This window comes from Phragmites australis, chromosome 1 (genome assembly GCF_958298935.1).
Source record: "Phragmites australis chromosome 1, lpPhrAust1.1, whole genome shotgun sequence".
NCBI lineage: Eukaryota > Viridiplantae > Streptophyta > Magnoliopsida > Poales > Poaceae > Phragmites > Phragmites australis.
The window spans coordinates 41293496-41306732 of NC_084921.1; the positions used below are offsets into that span (position 1 = coordinate 41293496).

The following is a 13237-nucleotide window of genomic DNA, read 5'->3' on the forward strand; positions in this document are numbered from 1 at the left end:
CAAAGTCCAACCATGCGCAGAGAAAAGACGTGAACATAAGCAAACCACTCCTTGCCCCGTTCTCCTTTCTTCTCTGGTCGATCCACTGCAACGCCAACCTTCTCCTCTCCAGGAGTATTGCAATGGAGCGGCTTCTTTCGGCAATCGCGAGCGATCTCCTGAGCAGAGCCCTGTCCATGGTGATCCAGAGATACGGGCGGTCCAAGGCCGAAGAGACAGAGCACAAGCTCCAGCGGTTGCAGCGCGTGCTGCTCCGGATCGACGCCATGGTCGAGGAGGCCGAGGGGCGGCATATCACCAACCAGTCGATGCTATGGCAGCTTGAGATGCTCAGGCAAGGCATGTACGGCGGCCACTACGAGCTCGACACCTTCAGGTACAGAGGCCATGGAGGCGACGACCATGTGAGTTGTGGCCGTGCAGTTGCCTTTCCTATATTCAGTTCAGCCAAGCGCCTCCACTTCTCCCCCGTCAGCGGCAACACAGAGAACGTGCAGAACACCGTCCTCGACGCCGAGAGCGTGAAGAAGCTGGACAAGATTCTCGGTAGCCTCGAGACGATGATTGGCGACATGGAGGAGTTCACTGTGTTCTTGGAGGGATACCCTTGCATCTGCCGGCAGCCGTACAGCACGTACTTGATTCTTGACAAAGTCATGTTCGGTCGGCAGATGGAGAAGGAGACGATCATCAACTTCCTGCTCCGGCCAGAAGCTGCCGGCAATGGAAATCCAGGCGTGCTTCCGGTCGTTGGCCTAGCGAGAGTTGGGAAGAGCACGCTTGTTGAGCATGTCTGCCTTGATGAGAGGGTGCGCGGCTACTTCTCGCACATCATCTTCTTCACCGGTGGCGATTTTGGTGCCGAAGACATGGCTACTCTGAGAGGCAGTGGTGTAATAAAGCATCAAGATCTTACGGCAGGCAAGCATGGGAGGTCACTTGTGGTCATTGAGCTAGCTGGGGACATGGACGAGGAGACATGGAGAAGGCTGTACACCTCAGCGGCAAGCAACATGGAGCATGGAAGCAAGATCATAGTCACAAGCCGGTCAGCGAAGATAACGGCTTTCGGAACAGCTCAGGCTCTCAGACTGAAGCTTCTGCCTCAAGAAGCTTACTGGTACTTCTTCAAGGTTCTGGCCTTCGGGAGCACGAACCCCAACGATCATCCAAAGCTTGCATCCATAGGCATGGAGATCGCGGTGCTGCTGAACGGTGCTTTCTTGGGAGCAAACGTAGTGGCAAGCCTGATGAGAGCCAATCTTAACGCCCAGTTCTGGAGCAGGGTGCTTGAGTGCTTGAGAGATTTCACCAGCAAGCACCTGCTGATGTTTGGTGAGCATCCATTACATCTTGTACAGAAAGGCAAACCTGTGCACATATGGAGAATGACCAGGACTCAACATGTCGTTACAATCTGCAAAATTTATCAGAAGCGTTCTCCCCGGCATGATGACCCCAAGGTAACTGCACAAGATATTGTAATAGGAAGTGTTCCACTTCCACATCAGGGGAGGTTCCGCGCAGTAACATGGAGATCTAGCATACCTCCCTACTACACCTACTTGGCCAGTTGTTCGTCCCAGACGGTCAGGTGCTCGATGGCTAACAAGAAACGACCTCGGCAGGCGAGGGTTTGATACGAGTCTGTTCTCGTAATATCATATATATCAGTGTGTGCAAAACACTACTCGTAGCGTTTAGCTGTAATCTTGTAAGGTTCCAACCAGAGTACAGTATTTGCTTACTGGATCATGCTGTGTTCATTGCTTACAGTTGTTGTCAAGCATGTTCATCTGCCCAGCAGCCCTGGAAGTGCAAGTTTGAAGCCCTGGCATGGCGATCTAGCATTCAGAATTCAATTTGATCTGATTTTGTGTTGATATTAAGGCTTTGTATGTTTTATCCGTTCAGTAGCATACCATAATGCAGAATTCTGATCATGCATGCTGTTGTCTGCATCAAGTTGCAACTTAGGTGACCAAATAGGCTGATAGCCCTAAAAGAATTTTTAGAAAAACAGATAGGCTGATTTTTGTGTGGAAGTTCTTCCAAGAGTAGGAACTGACTATTGACTATTGAGGCATGGCTGTAGGCTCTAGCGACACTTGTACTAAGTTCACAATCATAGAAAAACATTTGTACTTATGAACCACCTCTTGTGTCATCCATGCCCTTTTTTCTACCCACGTTGTACTACAGAGTCGTGTCAAATATTCAAACCAGGACCATTATATCTGACGCTTATAACCGAAACTATTAGATAAGTTTCATTTGGATTGAAATTTCAGTAGGCTCCATTTGAAATATAAATCAAAGACTTATTATGCCAGTCACATTTTCATTTCGCTGCCCTTATTTTCAAAGTTGCAGTCAAATATGCACAGAAGCAAGGACTTGTGCACATCAAGTTGACCACTACTTGCCCCGTTCTGCTCTCATCTCCATTGCACGGCGAAATTTTCTGTGCAAACCACTCTCTCGGTGCAAACGAACGTTCTCAACCGTGCGATCCGCATCCAACGGTAGCCAGCGAGTCCACCATCCCACCGGTCACTTTTCGCACATACCCCCTGCTCCATTCATATCGTCGCATCTTCGTCCCCCTTCTGCTCCGCCCGCAGCCACAGCCAAAATCCCCAATCCCCAGCTACAGCTTCTTCCTCTGCCGTCAGCCTCCTCCCCCGCGGCATGCCTCTGCTGGCTCCGCCGTCAGCCTCCTCCGCTGGCGTGTCCCCTCCACCGATGCGGAAGCCACCGGAAGGCCACGTGCTTCACACTCTCACTCCACTCACCATCAAGCTTCCTCTGTCCTCATTGGACGCGAGGGAGAGCTTCTGTAGCCCGGTGAGGCCAAAGAGCGCGGTGGGGAGGGTGCCTGAGAAGGCGTTAGAGCCCAAGAAGAGCACCCGGAGCGTGGCGGCACAGAGCGGCGGCGTGGAGTTGACGGAGGATGGGAGTGCGCCGCCAAGGCGGTTGGCGGAGAGGTCTAGCACCCGCAGGGCTGGCGCACCAGCGCAGAGGTTGGGGGTGAGCGCGCTGGAGAGCGAGCTGTTGCTGGCATCGAATGCCGCGAGGCCTGGGAGGGCGACGAGGTCGGGCAGCTCGCCATCGAGCAGGTTGGAGGAGAGGTTGGCAGCACGGAGGCCGGCGACGGTGGCGACCGGGGAGAGGTCCCTAGGGAGTGTGTTGCGCCTGAGGTCGAGCTCCTCCAAACGCTCGATGTCGACGAGGACCACGGGGAGGGACCCACGAGGCCGCGCCCGGGGAGCCGCAACGCCACGACGCCCCCGTCGGCATCAGCACGCGGCACCGCCCCGTCAGCCCATGCGACGGGGATGGTGCCGCCGGTGAGGTTGCTAGCGAAGGGCCGCAGCTTGCGGAGGTCGTCCGGGTGCACGGCGTGGCACGCGCTGGCGGGAGCAGGGCGGAAAGCACCAGGAAAAAGAAGAAGGGGAGCAAGAGCGTGCATTTCTCCATGGATTTGGGCCTGCAGGTACACACGTGCAACATAGGCACAACTGCAAGATCCATTGCAAGAAACTGGCGAGGCAAGAACAGAAGGAGCTACGCTAGTGTAGGCTGTTGGAGCCAAGCCCGAGGATCGCTATCTCTCTCTCGCCGGACGGAGGTTGAAGACGATGAACAGTAGACGCGATTTTGGCGACGAACGCCGCGGCTGCCGTACGGCCTATATCTTGGCTGTTATTTCACTCAAGGACTCTCACACAGAACACAACGATTACATCCGGCTTTATAGCCATGGCAACGCACCACCCACGCAACTACCAAGCCGAAGACCATGCGCACGAACGCTTTTCTTGGCGCCCCCGAACTCCTCGCCGAGCCGCTGCTCTCCACAGGACTCGGTCTCCAGCTTGACTGCGCCCCTTGTGCGTGCCGCATCCCGCCTCCGTCGCCACACGCCGAAGACTTGGCCATCAACCGAACCGACCTCAACTACCTAGATGACGGACTCGAACGCGAGCACGAACTCACGCGCCGTCGAACACGCAGACACACACACACTCACGTCCATGGCGCAGACACACACACACTCACGTCCATGGCGCCGGCGCACACACATGCCCATGGCGTGGTTTATTCTAACATAGGCGGCGGCGACATAGAAATTGGCAATGCGACAGCACCATTCGAGGCGGTCTGGGTTTCTACTTTCTTGGCTACGCCGCTGGGAGCAGGCTGCTTGCCGGAGTCCGCGAGGATGGAACTCTCCAGGTCGCAGAAGATGGCCACAGCCGACTCACCCAAGCGGGACCGCACGGAGGTGAACTCGGACTTGAGGTCGGCCCCCGTCTTGAAAAATGGCCTCGTCTTCCGAGACGAGGAACACGTCGACGACAAGGGCCGCGTAGCGGATAGCCTCGTACATGTCGAGCACCTTGAAGAGCTTCTCGGCTGCGCTCTTTGGTCATGGCCACGGCCTCCGTGAAGTTGAGCCCCTCGTGGCCGCCGGCAAAGACATGAACGCAGAGGTCGCGCTCGCCCAGGAGGCCAACGTCGGTGAAGGGGCCACGCTAGCAGAGGAGGCTGACAGCGGAGCCAGCAGAGGCATGCCGCAGGGAGGAGGCGACGGCAGAGGAAAAGGCTGGAGCTCGGGATTGGGGATTTTGGCTGCGACTACGAGCGGAGAAGGGGGACGAAAATGCGACGGTGCGAATGGGTGCAGGGGGGTATGTGCGAAAAGTGGCCGGTGGGATGGTGGACTCGCTGGGTACCGTTGGATGTGGATCGCCCGATTGAGAACGTTCGTGTGCACGTTTGCACCGAGAGTGGTTTGCACACAAAATTTCGCCCCATTGCACCGTCAACATTCTCCTCAAGAGGACTCCTGAAATGGAACCCATTCTTTCAGCGATCGCGAGTGATCTCGCAGAGCCCTGTCCATGGTGATCCAGAGGTACAGGCAGCCAAGGCAGAAGATGCAGAAGCACAAGCTCCAGTGGCTGCAGCAGGATCGACGCCACGGATCTCCTCAAGAAGCTTACTGGTACTTCTTCAAGGTCCTCGCCTTCGGGGAGCACGAACCCCAATGATCAACCAAAGCTTGCATTTCTAGGTATGGAGATCACGGTGCTGCTGAAAGGTGCTTTCTTGGGAGCAAACGTAGTGGCAAGCCTTATGAGAGCCAGTCTTAACGCCCAGTTTGGTGAGGATCCTACAAATCTTCTACGGAGAGCAGCCAGTACACATATGGAGGATGGCCAGGACTTAACATGTCGTTACAATCTGCAAAGTTTAATCAGAAGCGCTCTCCCCAGCATGGTGTACCCAAGCTAACAGCACTAGATATTCTCACAGGATGTCACAAATCAAGGGCAAGTTCCGCATGGTAATACGGAGGTTTAGCATACACATACTTGGCGAACGGTGCGTCCCAGACGGCCGCCAGATGCTCAATGGTCAGCAAGAAACGCCCTCGGCAGGCGAGGGTTTGATGTGAATTTGTTCTGGTAGTATCATATAATTGTGTACTTCACACTAGGCTAGTAGTATTGGTGCAATCTTGAAAGGTTTCGAACAGAATAACATACTTGATCCATGCCTCGAGTATTACGCCCTTCCACAGGCAATAACCACAAGACTCACAGACAGTTGACACCAGCTAAAAACCCAATTGCACTAAAGCTCAAACAGAAGGCTATAGATCCACAAGCAGCTGATTGCTGAACCTAGCAGTCTTGACACACAACACAAACCATATTGCGTAATCACAGCCACGCAAATATAAAGCTAAGGCAAGCAAGAAGCAATATAACATGCTAGGAGTGCCGATCTTTAACAAAATGGTAAAGCTTGCCTACGAAATTAGTGGCTAATTCTGACAAACTCCGGTATACAAAGTCAAGTAACACACAGTGAAATAAAGCAACATGTGACACCATTATTTGTTCCAATTAACCGTGGCACAATAATTCAAGGTCGGGCAAAATTTAAAGGCAACACCAGTAGAGATAATGCAATGCTCGAGACAACACTAAACGCACTTTCACTTCCCACTAAGGGTTGGGAACTGCGCTTGATCTTCAATGGCTGGTGCAGAAGCTGGGCCACGATTGTACCCCCCACCATATCCACCTCTAAAACCACCACGCTCCCCACGGCCCCTTCCACGACCACGGCCACCATAGTACCTTTCTCCTTCAGCAGGTTTCAGGAACTCATTGATGCTCAGCGACTGCACCAAAGATTTTTGCCAATTACTTATTAGCACCCAGGAGGGTTTGCCCTAACTAATCTGTTCACTTACAAGCAGTAATGATAAAACAGCAGAGCATAATTATCACAAACATGGACTTGACGGAATTATATGGGTCATTGAACTAAGACTGCACCATGGGTTTTCTTCCTCTTATTGGGATTTAGTTATTCAGGGTTCAGAATACTTATTCCTCACAAATCACAAGCTTACAGTTTCAGAGTTAATTCAGATTTTATTCCCTACAAATATAACAAATTCCCAAGGGGATTGGTCTAAATGCACCCAGTCCAAGCAATCAATAGGAAAAGAGGACGAGATAAGCTAACAAAATTTAAAACTAAATCTATCTGACACGGAATTAACACAATAACATCACATTTGTGCAATAGCAGCACAGATAACTAAACATGTGAGGGACTATATGTCTGCAACTATTTTGATTTCCAACAGATAGCACCCAGGATTGCAAAATGCTACTACATGGATAAGATATAAATACCTTCTTGGCACGCTCATCGCGCTCTGCAATTTCTTTCTTCTTATCCTTGTCAGAACCCTAAGAAAATAAGAAATATATTCAAGCACACATTGGCAAAGCTACAGAAGACTTTATGAATCAAATAATCAAAATATCATATGCTGGGAAACTAACCAGCTTAATGAAAACTTCAACATTTCCTTTCTTGGTGGAAAGTGGCTGCATACACTGCAGATCCTTATCCACTTCAACCTTCCTCTCTTCAGCCTTCAATGCAAGTAGTGCTTTCCTCTTCTCCTCCCTTATTTTCTCAAACTCCTCCAGAGTCATCTCCTGCAAAATTGAATATTAGAACATAGATAGATCAGCACTGATATCATTATACACACACAAAAAGAAGCGAATAGGGCCTTAGCTCTATAGGGGGGAAATTGGTACATACAAGTTGTTCAATGAGCAGAATACCTCAGGATATGGAATTGTGATTAACAAACAGTAACAAGAAAATTAAAAATAAATCATCAATAGAAAATTAGCTCCTGAAAGATATAATACAACAAATGCCAAGTTACATGTTATTTTATTTGGAACCAAAACTGAAAAACAAAGTTCAAAATTTTGAGTGATCTGGATTGTCCTGGACTAGAAATCAAGGTTATCAGAAAAGCGAGGTAAGGTAATAAAATTCTCTGCTATGGCAAATATTCTCCAATCTTTATCACAACTGTGAACACTGCCAATTAAAAAATAAGTAAACTTAAAAAGTGGATAACATCAGATTTGCAATTACCTTATCCTCTTCATTTTCTTCCTCATTTGCAGCAGCATCCTTGCTATCTTTGTTCTCATCTGCTGTTGGGGCATCATTCTGCTCGCCCTGTTTCTCGGCAACAGGAGTACCCTCGTCAACCTTCAGAGCTTCCTCAGTTTCCCTAGTCACACAGAACTACATTAGCTAAATCTAGTTCTACCAATCCATACAGCAACGAAAAATGCTACACAAATGCAGACAGCAATGAAAACAATGTGGTATAGTTTCCTTACTGCGCAAGAACCTCATCAGTGGCAGAGCCCCAGTTCCCACGCCCAGCGCCATCGCGTTTCATCTCATACCCACGGCCAGTTCCACTGTGGCGCTCATAGTTTCTCCGAGGTGGTCTCTCTGAGTCATCGCCAAACTCACCATTTCGGTAGCCACCGCGCCTGCCTCCTCCACGGAATGGGGGACGAGGGCCTCTTTCCCTATCCCCTTCACCTCCACCAGTTACAGCACCATCCCCAAAGCCTCCGCCACCATAACCTCCCTGGAAGCCATTCGTGTTGTCGCCACCAAAGTCATGGTTCTGGCCATAGCCCCGTCCACCTCTGCCACGGCCACGTTCACCACGGCCAAAGCCACCACGTGATGGTGCACCGCCACCGCGTGCATCTCTCACTGAAACAATTAGAATTCAATGGTTTTAGAATAGCATTCGTGCTTTCAGAAATGGAGCTAAAATCTACTTGAGGTTCGTACATCCGGCCTAAAGAAAGGTATAAATTCTACTTTCCAGCAGAGAAAAGGTCACATCTTTACCACTCACGGCATCCAAATTTACAACTGGCAGTTGCAGCCTCAGGAATGGATAGACGAAAACCAGAAATTATTGCTAAAACATGCTAGAAATTATCATAAAAAGTGTGTATGAATCAGAATACATGGAAAGCTAGAAGAAGCGTAAATGCCCAAGACCCCAGATCTAGCACCCTGGCAACCACAACTCACCAGCCTGCGTGGGGGAAGCGGGCTTGGTCGGGAACTTGGCGGCCGCCGCGGGCTGGGCCACCTTCCCAGCAGGCGCCGCGGCGGACTTCTTCGCCTCGGCCTTCTGCGCCTCCGCCGCCGCGGCTATCAGTTGCGAGGGGTCGTCGTTGTCGTCGGCGCCGAGGATGTCGAACGGGTTGATGGTGGCCATGGCGGCGGCGGCGGGGAGGATGCTGCGGTGGGCTCGCGAGGTACTTGGGGGCGCAGACTAGATACAACTATACAGGCGCTAGCAGCTTCGCCGGACTTGGGCCGCCATAGGATGCGAAGTGAAGGAGGGGCGAGAGGAGGAGAAGGTAGGGTTTTGGGCGGCGGCGGCGAGGGGTTGGAGAGGAAGGGAGGGCAGAGTGTACAACACGGAGAAACCCTAGCCGCACTCCTACGCGAGCTCATATCCTTTCGCCTTCGTGTGGGATTACTGGAATTTTTTACGTACCATTTTGGCTCGGGATCTTAGGAATTACGGTAATAGCCTCGGGACTGAGAGGTAATTTCCGTTTTAGGAGTGGTTGCTGCGTAAGTGCGTTTGAGCCGCTTGGCGCGCCGAGGTAGACCAGAGGGGTAGCTTCGGAATTCCTGGGTACCGTGGTCCTCGAGGGGCGTGAGGCGCCTCGTGGATTTGGGATCTGGCCACTGAAGCCGTGGCTACCAATCGGACGGCTGTGATATGCTTTCGTCGCCAAATGCGTGTCAAGTCGGGACTGGTTTCAAGTTTGATAGGTGGGGATTAGGTGGAAGGGAACCAAATCAATTTGGAAGGGAACCAAATCAATCACCCCGGGGTGAGAGGGTCCGGTCCATTCCTATCATAACAAACATCACAAGAGTAGGACCAATCAGCGAGAGAACACAACTGAGCTCTGTAGAGACTTCTATTGTATGAGCGACTAAGATAGGCGACTCCACGTGACTCTAAGGTGATTCGGTGACTTGACCGGCCTGTTTGTAGACGCGGGTGCGTCGGAGCTGGAGTGGTTTGTTCTCGGCGGTTAGGTTAAGTATTGAGAATGGTTATTAGAGGGACTCAATAGGTATCTTATAAATTTTTTTATGATTATTTTTATTTTATCATCTAACACACTTTAAAATTAGAAATGGAAGCAAAAACTTAAGAAACACATGCTCAACAAAGGAAAGCTTGGCTCTCGTAGATGAACACTAGGTTTTATTGATACTCATACACGAGTCATCGGCACGTAAAATAGCAACTTGACAGAAGAAATTTTTGCTTCAAAGTAAAGATCACTGGAAGAAGAAGTTCTTCGAATTGATGATCTAGAGGTAAGAGAATTCAAACTCACTTGTATACATTTCTATATGAGTTTTATATCTTTAGCAACAAGAAGAATAACTTTGTAAGAAGGGAAAAACTCATCTTATCAACAAAAACGAAAATCTCAGCTGAAATAGGAAAAACTCGCAACAAAGCAAGGGAGCCAATAAAAAGCAAAGGAGATGAACACAAGTATTGGAGGAAACATGCACTTCATTTTTTTTAAAGATCAGCCCTCTTTTAGGCAGATTACAAAGTCTTTCCCTCACAAAAAAGTTCTCACATATTACAAGGTTAAGCTCTCCCAACTTCTTTCCTCTAAAACCTAACACTCAAAATTCAAATGGTTGACCCTCACTCACCTCCCACACGGTCCTACCTCTCTATTTATAGACCTAGGGAGGTAGCTTAGTCCTTAAATTTTCTTATTTTCAAAATAACTCTCATTTCCAATGATCTCTTACCATCGGGGTATTTTGGTCTATTTTTTGCTTCTTTTATCGAATGGTCATAACTTCTTCATGACTTAGCTTTGCCTCAATGCATACTTTACAATGATGCCACGTACACTCCATCATTTCACGATTTTGAGACCAAACCATAAAACAGTCTTGCACGTTTCTCAAAACGTGACTCACTGTCATTTGCTTACACCTTAAGCAAGTATCCTGATATTTACACGTGTACTCCGTCTTGTGATCTTGATCGCCGGCAAGTCTCTCTCGCTTCCAATCTCTCTGGCCGCCTTATCACTTGCATTGGCATCTCCTTCGCTTGACTTTATCAACACACAGTTTTCATCCATCTTCACACGCTTTGCTTGACCTCTTATGTGCACAGTTAGGGTCACTCTTAGCTCCGCTCGACCTCCTCGATCGTCCGGCACTAAGCACCCTTCTTAGGCCCGATCATCCTATCATCGACTACAAAGTTACATCCATCACCTGCATAACATAAGACAAGCACACACATATCTCCAACTCTATTATAGATTAGTCCATAATCAAAATCCTCAGTTAAAGCACATCTCAGAAAAATCGTGAATGACGAATGTTCCGGCATTATCACCTCCTCAGTGTCGGATCATCTGGTGTGTTCAATCTAGCAGACCAATTATCTTGCAACCTCTCTGGAAGAAATACTCCGGCGTACATTTTATCCCATCGTCGAACCATCTAGCGAGTTCACTTTCACTAGATCACTGTTCTGCAATCTTTCTGCAAGAAATAGTCCTGCATGCATTGCTCTTTATCGACAGACCATCTGGCGAGTTTAAGTTCACGAGAGCCAATTTGCAACATCTTTGCAAGAAATATTTTGGCGTGTATTGCTGCTCATCGCAGAACCATCCGGTGTGTAATTCAATTTTTGCTTATGAGTTGAAAAGCTTGGTGCGTGAGCCTCATCTGAACATCGGACCTTCTGGCGTGTACAAAATCGTAAGTGATGGATCATCCGGTGTGTATAATTTTTTTATTCAAAGACAAACATGTCAACTCCATTTCTCTCTGCAACTTTGGTCAGATATGATCATAATTGCAAGACATATACATACTCATCCAATCCACAAAACAAACCAAAATAATAATATTGTCAATTACTCATCACATATAAACCAAGTCATATTTCAACTTGATTTCTTAATCTAGTATCTTGATAGTTAGGTTAGTAGTTTAAGTGTTTGTGTCTATTTGTTGTGTTTTGGAAGATGTTTGGTGATAGGTATGCATATGTTATTTGTGTATTTGTGTTTGTTGTGTTGTATCTTTGTGAAGGGATACGAGCTTCAAGTCCGAGTTGACAACGTGCTTGTTGGAGGTGCCAGTTCTCCCTTCCAAGTCATCGGTGTGTTCGACAGCGTCGAGTTCCTTTCTGGTTGGCAAGTTTACCTGATGTGTTTAAAGGGATCAGTGACGTCTTAAGAGGGGGTGAATTAGGACATTTAAAATTAATTGACTCCAAAAATTTCACAAGATAAACCTATATCGATTTCTATCTAAATGTGTTTTAGGTTTATCTATTGTGTCTATTCTACTGTTGATAAACCTATATCAATTTCTATCTAAATATGTTTTAGGTTTATATAGTGTGTCTATTCTACCATTAGGTAAATTGCAAGTATATAAATGCAAAAACGTAATGAGTTAGAGAGAGCAAACTCAACGCAAGAGATATTTATCATGTGGTATTGATAGCATAAACATCACCCTTAATCCACATTGGAGCATCCACATATGCTATAGCTCCCTTAAGCCACAAAAGCCTTAATTGGGTAGTGCCACCAACCAACAAGGCAAGACCTCACCACAAGCCTCTCTTCCGGTCTCTTGCTACCGTCTTCACTTCGAAGTTTGAGCCACGAAGGCAAAAGTCTTTACGTCCCCGTACAAAAGTTGTCGGAGGGTTAACAAGCTTGAGCCACCAAGGCCCAAGATGCTGGCGTACCACTTGGTACACTCTATGATCACTCCTTGATTCACTCTCTAGGTAGCAACACCTAGCAATAACTCTCTCTAGGTCTATTAGCACTAATCACTCTCTAATCTTGTGTTTATTTACCTTAGATTATTACTTTAAACACTTTGGTGGCTTGGATGTCTTCTCAAGTGTATGTGAGCTTCTTTGGACTCCAGCACACTAAAATGACCGAGTTGAGGGGTATTTATAGCGTCAACCCCACGAACTAGTCGTTGCCCTAACAGCTTAACTTTACTGTATACGTCGGATGATGCGGTGTGGATAGCATTATACTCACCAGACCATCTAGTGTGTGTATCATTCAAAAAATAGTTGTTCAAACCCCACTCAAATCCTCTGTGAACACTGAATATTCCGGTGTGCTCTTCAACTCCATCACCGGACCTTCTAGCGTGTACACTTGAGATAGACCGAGCCACTTCTTCTTTGCACAAAATACTCCAGTGTGTTCATCATCAAGACGTCGGACCATCCGGCATGTTGATCTTTATTCTTCAACATCTATAACCTTCTCTGGAAGAAATACTCCGACGCACCATCCGACGTGTGCAAACTCCTTAGCGTTGGACCATCCGACATAGTCATTTTTCTAGGAGTTTTTCAATTCAATCAATCTTTGTCCTGGTTTTAGTGACTTCTTCATGTATTGCATCCATAAGACCTACTAATGTATATATTTGACAAACATATTAGTCTCATTGACTATGTTTTCATTAGTCACCAAAATTACATATATTTTCTAATAGGGTCATGTTGGCTACAGCATTCATCACTCTTAATGCATCCTGGTAGTATGATGTTATTCTTGGTGGCTGCGAAAAATCTAATGGCCTTTAATGGCCCCTCCTCATCAGTGCATAGTTTGGCTCCAGTTTCTTCGGCCATGTTTGGCGACTATGGATCAAAGATGAAGCTCAGTGTGTTGGCAATAGGGTGTGTTGTTTCTTTATGTTTTCCTTTGTCGAAGGTTCGTGTTTGTAA

The 13237-nt window shown here is 48.0% G+C and overlaps 3 protein-coding genes across 3 annotated transcripts; 1 reads left to right on the forward strand and 2 right to left on the reverse strand.

Moving 5' to 3' along the window:
- Positions 1-1937, forward strand: LOC133919554 (disease resistance protein RGA2-like). The gene has a single exon (XM_062363980.1). The coding sequence runs from the start codon at positions 123-125 to the stop codon at positions 1638-1640; it is 1518 nt and encodes a 505-aa protein (XP_062219964.1). The 5' UTR covers positions 1-122; the 3' UTR covers positions 1641-1937.
- On the reverse strand, positions 1783-4393 carry LOC133884919 (MDIS1-interacting receptor like kinase 1-like). Its single transcript, XM_062324523.1, has 5 exons — positions 4269-4393; positions 3237-3521; positions 2796-3177; positions 1923-1999; positions 1783-1831 (listed from the first exon to the last, which is right to left on the reverse strand). The coding sequence occupies exons 1-5, from the start codon at positions 4391-4393 to the stop codon at positions 1783-1785; spliced, it is 918 nt and encodes a 305-aa protein (XP_062180507.1).
- Positions 4394-5885: 1492 nt separating this feature from the next.
- On the reverse strand, positions 5886-8903 carry LOC133919563 (RGG repeats nuclear RNA binding protein A-like). Its single transcript, XM_062363993.1, has 6 exons — positions 8467-8903; positions 7746-8136; positions 7492-7633; positions 6876-7034; positions 6723-6779; positions 5886-6199 (listed from the first exon to the last, which is right to left on the reverse strand). The coding sequence occupies exons 1-6, from the start codon at positions 8654-8656 to the stop codon at positions 6011-6013; spliced, it is 1128 nt and encodes a 375-aa protein (XP_062219977.1). The 5' UTR covers positions 8657-8903; the 3' UTR covers positions 5886-6010.
- Positions 8904-13237: the final 4334 nt, after the last annotated feature.